This window comes from Vombatus ursinus, unplaced genomic scaffold, assembly GCF_900497805.2.
Source record: "Vombatus ursinus unplaced genomic scaffold, bare-nosed wombat genome assembly UNPS02014832.1, whole genome shotgun sequence".
Classification (NCBI taxonomy): domain Eukaryota; kingdom Metazoa; phylum Chordata; class Mammalia; order Diprotodontia; family Vombatidae; genus Vombatus; species Vombatus ursinus.
The window spans coordinates 34,181,353-34,195,129 of record NW_020954610.1 but is presented as its reverse complement, the minus strand read 5'-3'; the positions used below and the strand labels follow the sequence as shown (position 1 = coordinate 34,195,129).

The 13,777-nt window shown below is 36.0% G+C and overlaps 1 protein-coding gene across 2 annotated transcripts in view; it reads right to left on the bottom strand.

The window, feature by feature from the left end:
- The window catches only part of ROR2 (receptor tyrosine kinase like orphan receptor 2), a 299,703-nt gene that overhangs the window by 72,377 nt on the left and 213,549 nt on the right, over window positions 1–13,777 (bottom strand). For both annotated transcript variants that reach the window (XM_027839700.1, XM_027839701.1), the window contains one exon: window positions 3,344–3,421. In XM_027839700.1, the coding sequence (XP_027695501.1) occupies window positions 3,344–3,421 (78 nt within the window). The remainder of the gene's footprint in view (window positions 1–3,343; window positions 3,422–13,777) is intronic.

Below are 13,777 nucleotides of genomic sequence, written 5' to 3'. Positions count from 1 at the left end.
TTTATTTTCCCAACTTTTCTTCTATCTCTCATACTTGACTCTTAAAATCTTACTTGAGCTCCTATAAGAAGGTTTTTTGGGCTGGAGACCAGTTCATCAAAACCCTTTGAGGTTTTCAGATGTGGGTATGTTAATAATGTTGTCCTTTTCTGAATTTGTGCCTTGATCTTCCCTGTCCCCATAATAAGAATCTATGGTAATTTTCCATTTGTGCTTTTTTGCTCAAAGTGTTTGCCTATTTCCTGACTTTTAAAAAGAGTTGAGCTCTGCTGCTGGAGCTCAGGGGCCACTGAACCAAGCTTCTTGTTCTGTGAGCCTTGGACCTGCTCACTGTCTTTGGCTGCTGGGGCCTCGATGCTGGCAGTTGGAGACTGTAGGGTTCTTGCAGTTTACCTGGTGCTTGGCTGGGTTGAGCAACACTGGAGCTCTTGGGGTGGGTATGGGGATTCTGCCCCCTGGGAGACACCTGTTCACCCAGACCTTGCACTACTTTCTTTGGCTCCTGCTCACCTGTGCCTTGCACAGGCATGTTTCACTGCTGGAGGATGTCTCTCAGCATGGAGCTTTGCCTCCTGGAGTTGTGCTGATGAACCAGAACATTTGGCTGCTGGGGAAGGCTGTTGAACATGGTGGTTTTCTAAGCTGGTGTCTATTGGTTCCCCTGCCTGCGTTGAGGTATTCAGGGAGTCCTGGTGTTGGTGCTTGCCTGCTCCACCACCCTGGGGCTCAGAATCTCCCCCTGGTATGCTAAAGTGGGGCTTGCCACTGGCTTGCTGGGATGCCTTCCATCCTGTACTGCTCGCCCTCCCCCAGAGCAAGATGAGCCTTTCCTGTTAATCCCCCAAGGTTTTTGGACTACAAGTCTACTACACACCATCTTTCTACTGGCTCAGCTGTTCCAGGGTTTTCCTGGGGCAATATTTTCTGGGTTTTCAGAAGTCAATAAAGGAGAGTAAGAGCGACTTATTCTGCCATGTTGGCTCCTGGAAGTGGAAGTGGCAGTTGAGCTATTTAAAATCCTAAAATATGATGCTGTTGAAGTGCTGCACTTAATATACCAGCAAATTTGGAAAACTCAACAGTAACACTCACTTGGAAAAGATCAATTTACATCATAATCCTAAGGAAGGACAATGCCAAAGAATGTTCAAATTACCAAACAATTGCATTCATTTTGCACTCCAGCAAGAAAATTTTGCAAGCTAGGCTTTAGCAATATGCGAACTGAGAATTACCAGAAGAGTAGGCTGGTTTTAAAAGATGCAGAGAAACTAGAGTGGTCTTGCCAATTGTCAAAATTCTCTGGACAATATTCAGTAGAAAGTAAGGGAGTTCCAGAAAAAAATCATCTACTTCTCTGCCATTGATCTCACTAAAGTCTTTGACCCTGAAGATGACAATAAAATGTGGCAAACTCTCAAAGAAATGGGAGTAGAGGATCACCTAACTTGTTTCCTCAGGAACCAGTGTGCAGATTAAGAAGCAAAAGTTAGGTTGGAACATGGAACAACTGATTGGTTTAAAATTGAAAAATAAGTACAACAAGGTGTGTGTAGTCACCCAATTTACTTAACTTAAATGCAGAGTACATTATGGGAAATGACAGCCTGGACAAATCAAAAACCAGAATTAAGGTTGCCAGGAGTAATGCCAACAATCTCAGACATGTCAATAACACCACTCTGATGACAGAAAATAAAGAAGAATTGAGTGACTTGATGAGGATGAAAGAAGAGAGTGTAAAGGTTGACTTGAAGCTTAACAGCAAAAAAAAAAAAAAAACAACAAAAACTTAGATCTTGGCAACTGATCCCGTCACTTGCTGGCAAATAGAAGGAGAAGAAATGGAAACAGGGCCAGATTTTATATTCTTGGGTTCTAAAACCATTTTAGATGGTAACTGCAGTCATGAAATTAAAAGACACTTGTTTCTTAGAAGGAAAACCAAGGCAAATCTGGAGAGCATAGTAAAAAAACAGAGACATCACCTTGCTGACAAAGGTTCTTATAGTCAAAGGTATGGTTTTTCCAGTAAATGTATGGCTGGGAGAGTTGGACAATAAGGAAAGCTGAGAACCACCCAATCAACACTCAAAATTTGATGCTGGAGAACACTTTTGAGGGTTCCTTGGACATCAAGAAAATCAAATCAATCAATATGGAATTAATTTCTTTGAGTATTGACTGTGTCACCTAGATGCCCTAGTTTATTCCACTGGAGGCTTATTTACAATGCTAAAGGTTAACATTGAGCAACTAGGTGACACATTGAATAGAGGACTGGATTAAACAAGAAGACTGGATTAAATTATCTCTAAAGTCACTTTGAGTTCTAATCAATGAATCAATCAATAAGTATATATTAAGTATCTATTATGTGTCATAATGAAAGACCAAAATGAAACAACCCATGCTCATAAGAAGCTTGAATTCTATTAGGGGAGACACATAAATATGTATATACAAAATAAACACATGGTAAATTTATGGGGGTAAACTGGAGTCATCAGGAAAGGCTTCATGTAGAAGGAGTGCCTTAAGCCAAGTTTTAAAGGAAAGAAGACATTCTAACAAGAGGTTTGGGAAGAGAGTACATTCCAGGCATAGCGTATAGCCAGCTAATGCAAAGGCAAGGAAAAAGAAGATAGAATGCTATATAAGAAGAATAGAAGTAAGGGCAGTTTAGTTGGATGATAAGGAATAGAAAAGATAATAATGGAAAATAAGATTAGAAAGGTAGATCGAGGCCATATTGGGAAGGGCTAAAAGTAAAACAGAGGAACTTATCCTGTAGGCAGGAGCTTATCCAGGATCCTCCAGATCCTATAGGCACAGGGAAATATTGGAGTTTACTGAGGAGTTGAGCAACCTGATTAGACCTGAACTTTAGGAAAATCACTTTGGAAGCTGTGTAAAGGATAGAATGGATAAAGAAGAGTCTTGGGACAGTGAGACCAATTAGAAGACGACTACAAGAGTCAGATGATAACTATGAGGTGGCCATGTGAGTAGAGAAAAATAGATTAGTGAAAGAGATGCTGTGAAGGTAAAAATGACAAGACCTGGAAACTAACTGAATGTGTTGGAGAAAAGAGTGTTAAGAATGATGCCAAGGTTGTGAACCTGGGTGACAGGAATAGTGTCTTCAAAATGAATAAATGTAATTTATTGGTTTATTTTTTATTATCTCTATTCTATATTGATTTAACACAACATGAAAGGAGTGGAATAATTCTGAATTTTACTTTGTCTTCTGGAAAAGATAGCGATAAGTTCCTCTAAAGTTATGGTTCATGATATGCATTTAATAATTTGATTCCAATGTTAAGATTTTAGATTTTACCTTTTGGTGTGGGAATAGGGTTGTTAGGTCCATCCAATTGTCCCAAAGGGTCATTTGTATCAGGAATTTCCATTTCACCTAAGTTAAAAAAAATAGAGTATATATTTTAAAATAATTTTATTTTTGAGTCATTTTCTTCTTTCCTTCAAAGAATTCATCTATTGAAATCTATCTGTTATTTATCATCATCACCAAACATATATTAAGTACATACTATGTGCAAGGCAATGTGCTTGAAATAAGAGATCTCTAGAGGCATTATGTTAAAACTCTAAGTCTAACCAAACAATATAATTAAAATACTTCCTAAACACATTTTTCATATCAGATATCAGAATTGACACTTTTGGCATTTAAATTTCAGAAGTTTACCTGAGGACACCTTTACACTAAGTAGCATTTTGTATTCATTGTTTAGATCCACCATCTTTCCTTCTTCACCTATCCCTCTAGTTACAATGATTTATTAGAACTAACTACCCAAAGAGATGGTAAAGACCCACCAGTGAAATTGATAGCTCTCCCTAGGTGGATGCAACCACTACATGCAAAGCTCAATTTAGTTTACTTCTATCATTGATGACATATATGCTAGATGTGGCACATATTTACAAAAATCCAAATTGCATCAAAGTGAAAATACACAAAGTATGATTATTGTATAAAGATTCTGTCAGTAATTACAAAATAACTTTAATTAGAAATTGTATTTTCTCTTTTAATTTGGAAAAATGAACTTGCCTATATTTCCTTCCCAGGATTTCTAACACTGAAATAAAGCATTTTCTCTTCATTTCCTAACTTATAAAACAGCATCCAAAAGGTCCTAAAGATTCTGTGAAGAGCAGATATTGTGTTCCTGCCACCAGCTCTGACACTCTTAATTTGCTAAATGTTCTCTAGTTTCTTAAAAATTCAATTGAATTTCAAGAAACAATTTAAATTCATACTGAAAGGCTGAACTTTAAAACCCAGGGCCTGTTCCATTTGGTAACTGAACACAACCAACAGTTTCATTAATAAAATAGGCTGTGGTACACTTAGATGCTTTCAGACGCTTGAACTTAATTTGAAATTGCAGAGTCTAAAACATACTAAAACAAACCCAAACAGGTCTGGGTACATGTAGAATTCACATTCACCAATGCTAATTTCTCTCAGTCTTTTAAAAAAAAAACATTTCCTAAATCATCATGCTAAGAGAATTGTAAGTAATTACGTGCAACCGATGTACTTAGCTTACCCTCCAATATTCCCAGGAAAATCAAATCAAGAAAAGAATAAGAAGGAAATATATACTAAATTCAGGTTCTCATCAGATCTTCTCCTATGTTTCATGAGGTCTACCCTGATTTCCTGCAGATTTTATATTGATGAACAAATGTTTTATGACTGCTTAGGATACCATGTTGCCCACTACAGCTCAGCCTGTGAGCAGAGTGCTTGGAGTCCAGAAAACTTCAGTTCAAATCTAATCCCTTCTAGTTGTGTGACCATTAGTTAGTCACATAAATGATATAAAGCTCAATTCTCTCATCTTTAAAATGGATACAAGTTTATGGAGAGACACAACAATCTATATGAAAAAACACTTTACAGACCTTAGATAGCTGTATAAATGTTAGAGATTAACATATATGTGTAACTCAAAAACTATAATTGTGTGTTTCATTGTTGGAAATGTTCACACTCTGCCAAGTTACTGTGTCTGATTTTATAATAAAACCACTTTCAATACAATTGTAACATATTAACTACATTAGATGAGACCAAGAAGAGGAGGCAAAATAACTTACTAAGTAAATATTAATATACAGCTAAAATTCTCTTACTATACACGTTGGTAGTTCCCTATAATAATTAGAATTACAAACTCTCCCTGGTAATACTCCCACTATCCCAGGGATCCTGAACTGCCAGCTATCACCATTCAAACTATATTCTATCTCTTATTCCCATTCCTCTCAACCCAAATTCCCCAATGTCCTGTTCTAAAGTTACTCACACCCCTTCCACTGTACCTGTTTTTCCAGAGCTGTATTTCAAGAAATCATAAGTTAAAACTACACAAGACAAAGAGTTAGTTATCCTAGCTTTTTTCAAAAGATAAAATACACAGAAAATTAAAAAAAAATTACTATCCCCAAATGCTAAAATATCTTACAAAGTATAAGCAACCAAAAAATTATATTCCTTTGGATAGAGCACCCACATATAAGGGTGTGACTCCCCACATGGACAGAAGTACCACATGTGATGAAGTAAGAAGGAGGAGGGGGAAGAGGAAAAGGAGGAGGATGTTAAGGAGGAGGAGGAGGAAAAAGAAGAAGATGATGAAGAAGAAGAAGAAGAAGCATTGTATATAGGTGTTTTGATATTGCTGTCCTCTTCTGAGCTTGTGTTTTGGTCTTCCAAGTCTCCATAGTAACTTTCTATGGTCAGGGCTTTTTTTATTTTGTTTTTTTTGCTCATTTTCCTGCCTATTTCATGACTTTATAGTTGAGCTTTGCTCCTGGAACACAGAGGTCACTGTTCCAAGCTTCTTTCACTGGGTCCAGGGATTTGGTCACTGGCTTGATGCTCAGGGGCCTCTGGGGCTGGCAGTTCACTCCCTGTGCTGGGGTCACATGGCGGGGTCATACCTGTTGCTCTGGGGGTTCCAGAGCTGCAGTTCCCCTGCTACAACAGGACTGGAAGTCTCATTACTGGCCCGCTGTGCTACTGGCCTGATGAGCCAGGACCCTGGGACCTTGGTTGCTGATCTGTGATGGAGCGAGAGGCCTGCCTCTGCCTTGCCTAGACACCACTTGTGCTTGGCTGCACTCCTCTTTTACTCAAGTGAGACAGATCTTCCTACAGTCCTTCTAAGTTATCCTAGGCTGAAAAATTATTTCACCCCATCCTTTTGTGGATTCTGTCACTCCAGAATTTGTTTTGAGGCTAGATTTAAAGTTGTTTTGAGGGAAACTGGGGAGAGCTCTGGGAACTTCCTGCTTTTTCTCTGCCATTTTGGCTCTGCCTCTTTGAAGTCTTTGAAGGATTGTCACAAAGAAGAGAAATTAGTTGATCAAGTCTTTGAAAAGGAAGAAAAAAGGCAGAAGTTTCTGAGACAAGACATTTTAGTCTTGATAAAAAGAATCATTTCTTAATAGTGCGTGATATCCAAAAGTGGAACAGACTGCCTTTGAATATACTGACTTTTTACAGAAATGCACTAGCAGTCTCCAAGTGGAGATATTTATATTTGGTAAAAGTGATTTCTGCTCTGGTATATGCTAGATACCTCAGGATTATTATATGGTATATGCAGGATTACCTCATGAGTAATTTTCAACTCAAAGGTTTTGTAAATCTGGTAGCAATTCCATGCTTTTGAAAAAGAAATGGGATGTGCAGGTGGATGTGAAATAGATTTTAAGAGTTATAGTGTGATTATAAATCATTATGGAGTATTAAGGTAGAAGAAACAGTAAAATATGATAGAAAAAAACTGTTGTACTATTCAACTATTAAGAGCAAATAATTATTTAGTAAGTGATAGTAATTATAATGATTCACCCAAACCTGAATTACTTTATTTTATTTTATAGATCAGCTTAACAACCCTTGCCCTGGCTTGCTTTTTTTTTTTATTTTTTTGCATCCATAAGATGCTAGGTGGTTGCTGCCAGAAATGTATTTTATGTATTATTTCTAATGTAGTATTGACAGATCTCATTTATGTCACTTCTGAGATTTGAATTCCAAGCCATAGAGGTAGGAAAAAAAAAAGACCCTAAAGTCTATAGACTGTGGTTCTTATCCAGACCTCTGAATGTCTGTTTCTATTGTTTTTCTCTTCCTCTTCTCTTAGTCCTAAATGAGACATCAGAGGTGGTTTTCCTCAGACTTTTAGCAATATGTTGAGCTTGTTACTTTTAAGGGATAGTGGGACAGTGGAAAGCAGCAGAGCACTAGCAACCTAAGCTTGGTAAAACCCAATTCTTATACACAAAATACTTTCCACTATTGTCAGGTTGAGAAGATGCAGAGTTTGATTTTTCTTTGACATGAAAAGACTTCCCTTAAACAAGGTGGTTTCTGCAGAAATTAAGAAAAAACTAACAAAATGTGTACACTGAAACATGCAAATAAAACTTCCAAAGTATATGGTTATAGCTATCCTATTTGAAAACAAAATATAAGAAACACCTTTTGTTGCACCTAGCACCCAAGTAACAACTAAGACAAGAATAGACCCATTGGCTGCCTCCTGGGGAGGGGGATGGAGAACTGTTTTTAGTGAAACTGCAAGCATACTGCCATGAAGAAAGCCAGGATTATAATTCATCCCAACTATGAAAAGAGTACACTGATCACATTGCACTAACTGCATCATTTATGGTCTACAGCTTTGCCAAACCCACTCTGGAATTGGTTGCCAGGAGCTACAGATGTTGAAAAAAGAGAATGTCAATGAATGACCCTGATTCAACAACCCAAGTAGCCTGCCTCTCTCTAAGCCAAAGTAATCAAATTGGCAGCTGAATCAAAGTTTACAGTAGGTCCTTTGTTTGGGTACTTGTAAGGGTTAGTAACTACCAGAAGGTCAACAAAGCTTAATAAAAAAAAGAAGAAGAAGAAAATATTGAAGGAGAATAAGTAGAAGAATTGATTCATTTGGGACTTTTAATATTGTTCAAGCAGATTGGAACCAAGGTAGAAGGTAAACCAGTAAGAGACCCCCACCCCATTTCTGGATTTCCAGGGTGCTGAATTTTGCTTCATAATTTCCAAATTAGAACTATTTATGCATTGATATGTAGGAGTATTACATAGAACCAAAAGCAAATTATTGACTCAGCTATAAATTGGAAACAACGATTAAAAATTACAAACTGTTATCTATTAGCAATGAAGAGTTGCCAACTTACCCTGAGTTCTGTTTGGTTTTCTTAGTTGTCAGTTAAAACATATAATTTAATTTTTTTAAATAAAATTATGCCTGTAAACATTATCAGTTTTTTTTCACTATTAACATTCTTACGGGGCTTGCTGCCCAGAGCAAAGGACTTCTTTTAAATGTAATTTTCTTTTCATTCTCTTTCATCCTTTTCCATAACAATAGCAAAACACCTTTTCTGTTTAAAATATTAACTCTTGCATTGCCAGTAGAATACTACTGCTTTTTAAGAGTTAATGGGTTGATCAGTCAAGTGATTGCTTTTAGAATCTGTGACAATAACACCAGTTCATCAAAAACATGTAATTATTTTCATAAAGGACAGTCATTTTCAATGTAATTAACTGCACCCCCTTTCCCACTGACCCCTTTCTATTACTGTTGACAGATTTTCTTCAACATGGCTTGGATAAATGCAGCCATTTTAATAAGGACAAAAACAGTAAAGAATGCTATGTGCTAGTATTCAAAATAGGCTCACTAATTAGAAAGTAGCTTTGAAGTAAAGTGTGTAGAAAGGCTGAAGGTTGCATCTAAATAATTATATAAAGCTTCCCTTATTTGTTCTAATTGGTGGACAAAAACCCATGTGGATTGGTGAAAATTCTGGATAATAAAACATTAAAGAAATGGGCCTTTATAATCCTAAAATTCCTCTATAAAATTAAAATAGGCAAATAACTCATTGCATCTTAGAATTCCTGACAATGAATGACTTATTCTAGTTCTAATATAGATTATTTTTGGTTAATTTTGCAATTATTTTCATTTTATGTGCAGTGATATAGTAAAATTGGAATTCTGGAAATCTAGAGATCTTTTTTTGTCTTAAAGGTCTTTAAGATTAAGTGACTTCACTTGTGCATGGAATCCAGGAAGTGCAGTGGATACAGCTGAAAGAGAGGATATTGGTTCAAATTACTCATATGTTTTATATGTCATATACTCTCTCTGGGCCTTAGTTTCCTTTTTTGTAAAATGGTTGGACTTTGGAGTTTCTGCTATCTGGTAGAATCTCTAATTTCCTTCAACAATCAGTTTAAGTACTGCTTTTTACATGGATTTTTTCCTGATTCCTCCAGAAGCTAGTGCCCTTACCACCCCCATCCAAATCACCTGGCATATACTTTACATAAAAGTTGCTTCTCCCAATAGAATATAAATATCTATCACATTTCATGGCACAGAATTTTATCTTATTAGACTCAGCCTAATGCTTTAAACTGTCAAGATTTTTTTTGGACTCTAACTCTGTCATCCAATATATTAGCTATCCTCCCTAGATTTGTGTTGCTGCAAATTTGATGACAGCCTTCATCTAAGCCATGTTAAAATAGTTAAGAAGTACAGAAATAAGTATGAGTGTTCTTGGTAAATTGATATTGAACTGTGAGTTGCACAAATGAATATAGAAATGGGAGGTGACTTTTTCAGGTCTAATAATCACAGAAGATTTATTGATTCATTGTTCTTAGGTTAGTTGTATTCTCTATAAACTGAACAATTTCCCATTGTATTTCTCTTTAAATTACAGGGCATTGAATAGGTCTTAAGATTATAAGGATCATAGATTTGGAGATGAAAGGAATTTGAAATGTCATCTAGTCCAACCCAACTCTACAGATAAAGAAAGTAACATATAAAGAGGTTAAATGACTTGCCCAGTATCACACATTTAGTAAATGGCAGAGCTGAGATTCAAAGCTAGGACCTTAATCTCTAATGAACTCTTATGACACCAATAGGATTTTTTTAAGGAGGTGAGATCAGTAGTATAAAGTTGGTTAGCATATGCTACATCAATACTACATATTTGAGTTTTATAGTTTAGGTAGGTAATTCCCGATGTTCTTGGGGAAATGGCTGACTCCTATTAAGAGTTCGTCACATACATTTTCAGTATCTCTAAGGTTGCTAGAGATGCCTGCTTGGAGGAAAATAAGATCTGAACTTTATTAAGGGGTATAGATTTGCCTGAATTTTAAAAATCTGAGCTGTCTCAGAGGTTTCATCATAATCTCCATATGAAAGTTTTCCCCATAACGTATTGTCAAAAATATACCTAAATTCAGTTTTATAGAATCGCAGAAATGGATCTCTGAGATTATTTAAGATTATACCCTTATACAGATGGAGAAACAGAAGTACAAAGAGGTTAAATAATTTTCCCATGGTAATATGACCAGTAAAAAGACCTAGTATTTGAAACTAGGTCCTCATTACAAATCTCATGTGTGTTTTTTCTTCTACTTTACAATGACTGGATTGTGTAGTTCTACAACACAACCTATTATAATTATAATGACAACTAAATTTCATATACTGTTTCATGATTTGTAATGCATTACATATATGTACATATTTCATAGTATATTTCATATAGATGTACACACACAAGGAATTTCTTATTCCTGTGTTAAGATCATAAAATGCTTTGATAAATGTAACTGCAGAGCTAACTCGTTCAGTGACTATTTATTTACATCAAGTGATAGAGAATCATATGGTTCTAAAGAATGGTGATTACCACTATTTCAGAAGAAATCCCGTGCAGAGTCTAAGTGGATATAAATGGTTCTTCAGATAGTCTTGTTCACAAATAACGTTGTGTTGATTGTATCAAGTCCTAAAACATTAAAAGGCTTCTTGCTTAAGCTGTGATCATAGATCACTCAAAAAAAGATAGGTTTGACAATTCATATAAGAAAAAACTAAAAAGATTAAAAATACTTGTTGTGTAAGCTATTACATAAAGTTGTTTGTCAGTCCTTTGAACTCTTCTGTATGTCTGGGACAGAAATTGTAGATAGATAATGACTTGGATCCAAAATTAAATAGGTAGAAGTAAACAGGCAGGATTTTATTTGGAAAATTCTTTAATTTTAATTATCCCAATCTGCTCCCTGGTTTGAATTTTTTTTAAACACTAAATGTTCACCCATTGATTGTAAATCTTGAAATGCCACAATATTTGGAAAATCAAAATTGTGGGTGAGAAATATGTAATAGGTTCAGGTAGGCTGTAGGATATTTTTAAAGATGACTTAAAATAAGAAGCATTAGGGATATCATCAGGGAAAGGTATATTTTTTTTAAGGCAATTGGGGTTAAATGACTTGCCCAAGGTCACAAAGCTAGTAAGTGTCAAGTGTTTGGTCTGAGGCTGGATTTGAACTCAAGTCCTCCTGATTTCAGGGCTGGTGCTCTATTCACTGTGCCACCTAGCTGCCCCTGAAATGTATATTTGGAAAGATCAGTCATATGATGGGAATAAGGAGAGATAGCTAAAGTGTGGCCCTGATAATTGCAAAATGTAAAAAAAAAAGTCTAGATAAGATCTCTAAGGCATTCTCTGTGGATGATCTTCTAAAGAACACAATCAAGAATTATGCAAGATATAAAGGAATGAATGGTATGGAAGAAAAACCCTATACTTGGCATTTTAACTTAAGTCTGTCAGAGACAGCTTATTAATAAATAAGCATTTCTGCTTGAGGAGAGGACCTAACATGCAGTTTCCTCATACCAATTGGAATTCTCATCCTCCAAAGCTTTCCACTCACATTTTTTAGAGTGTTTATGAAATAAAAGGTAAAATTCTATGTCAAGGTAACACAAAAATTCAGAGTTTGGTTTTAAGGAGTTTGATTTGCTTAAATAGCAATAATGTCAGTGTCAGGGAACCTTCAGGAGAAATACCCTCTTGAGACTAATAACTCCCTCTGTAATTACTTCCCTTTAAAGGGTTCAAATAGTGAACAAAGAGTATTGATAGGAATGGGAACTACACCTATGATTTCCTTAATAATGAGAATTCATGTGAGGAAATTCCCTAACCAATGTATTCAGCACCTAATCTTAGAGAGTTGCCTAGAGCTTTGAGAGTTTAAGTGGCTTGAACTGGATCATTCAGCTAGAGGTGTGTTAGAGGTGAGAAAAAGGAAAGGATACTATGGCTTTTAATTGAATTAATCAAAAAGTCTTCTCAAGGTTAGTTTGGTCACCACAGATAACATCAGCTCCTGCTTTAGTAATAATAATCTTAGTTCCTGGGAATATGGATACCTTGCTGAACCTAATTGAGTCTTCTTTAAGACAGGTCAATTAGATCTTTGAAGAATTTCAGAGTAGGACACAATCTCCTTAGCACTGATTAAGTATTCAAGGAACACTGGGGAAATTTTTCATTCAAGTAAGTACAAGGACAAGACTTTCAGACTAAAATACAGTTAAATACTGTCTCTTAATATTTCATAACAATTGAAGTCAGTGCTGTAAACTTGCACATTGAATTACAACCCACACTAATTGTGAGAATACCCACACTGATGAGGTTACAGACAGCAATGAAGTTTAGAATAATATCCAATTCTCAGGTTTTTTGACTCCTTAATAGTTGTCACATATAGGCTGAATTAAGTGTCATATATCTTACTCTCTTATATATAATGTGTGTTGATGTATGACAGTGATATCAAAATCAAATAAAAATAGGGGCCATAAAACCATACATAAAGAACTCTGTGGGATACATTGTGACTTAGTTTTAAAATGTAACATTATGTTTTATTGTACTTTTATTTATTTCATTAAATATTTCCAATTATATTTTTATCTGGTTCTAGCAGCTCTCAGAGATGTTTGACATCTCTGGTATATGAAATATATAGGGAGAGACAGACTGACTAACTTTTGCTCTATTTTTTTTTGAGCAAAGAGATATTTCATAATATTAGGGAAAACAGTACTATTCCACCTTTGAGCCACATAAATGTCTCTTTCATTTTAAAGGGGAAAACAAATAGATTACAGAACTGAATCCCTTTCTCACTTCTGGCATGACAACAGTAATCTGCAGCTAGATCTCATTTCAAAACAAGTCAAAAAGCATTTATGAAACACTTACTATGTGCCAGGCTCTGTGCTAAGTGCAGGGAATACAAAGAAAGGCAAAAACAGTTCCTGCCCTCAAGGATTTGACATTGTAATGGGGGGTGCATGCAAACAACTATTTACAACTAAGAGATAAATTGGATATACTGGAAGTACTCTCAGAAGGGAAAGCACTAATCTTGAGGGGAACCTTGAAAGCCTTCTTGAAAAAGTTGGGATTTAGATGGATGCCGGGGAAGCCAAGAGGTTGAGATGAGGAAGGATAGCATTCTAAGCATGAATGCAAAGGTCAGGAGATGGAGTTATTCCATTTGAAAAACAGTGTCATTAGATTACAAAATATGTGAGGGAGAACAGCATGTGAGAAGAGTGGAAAAGTAGGAAGGGTCCAGGGTATGAAGGGCATTAAATGCCAAACATTATTTTATTTTTTATTTTGAAGGTAATAGGGAGCTACTAGAGTTTATAGAAGAGGGGCTGATATGGACAAACCCTCATTTTAGCAAGATCACTGGCAACTGACTGGAAGATGGACTATATTGGGAAGAGACCAGAAGTAGGGAGACCAACCTGCAGACTACTGCAATAGTCCAGGAGTG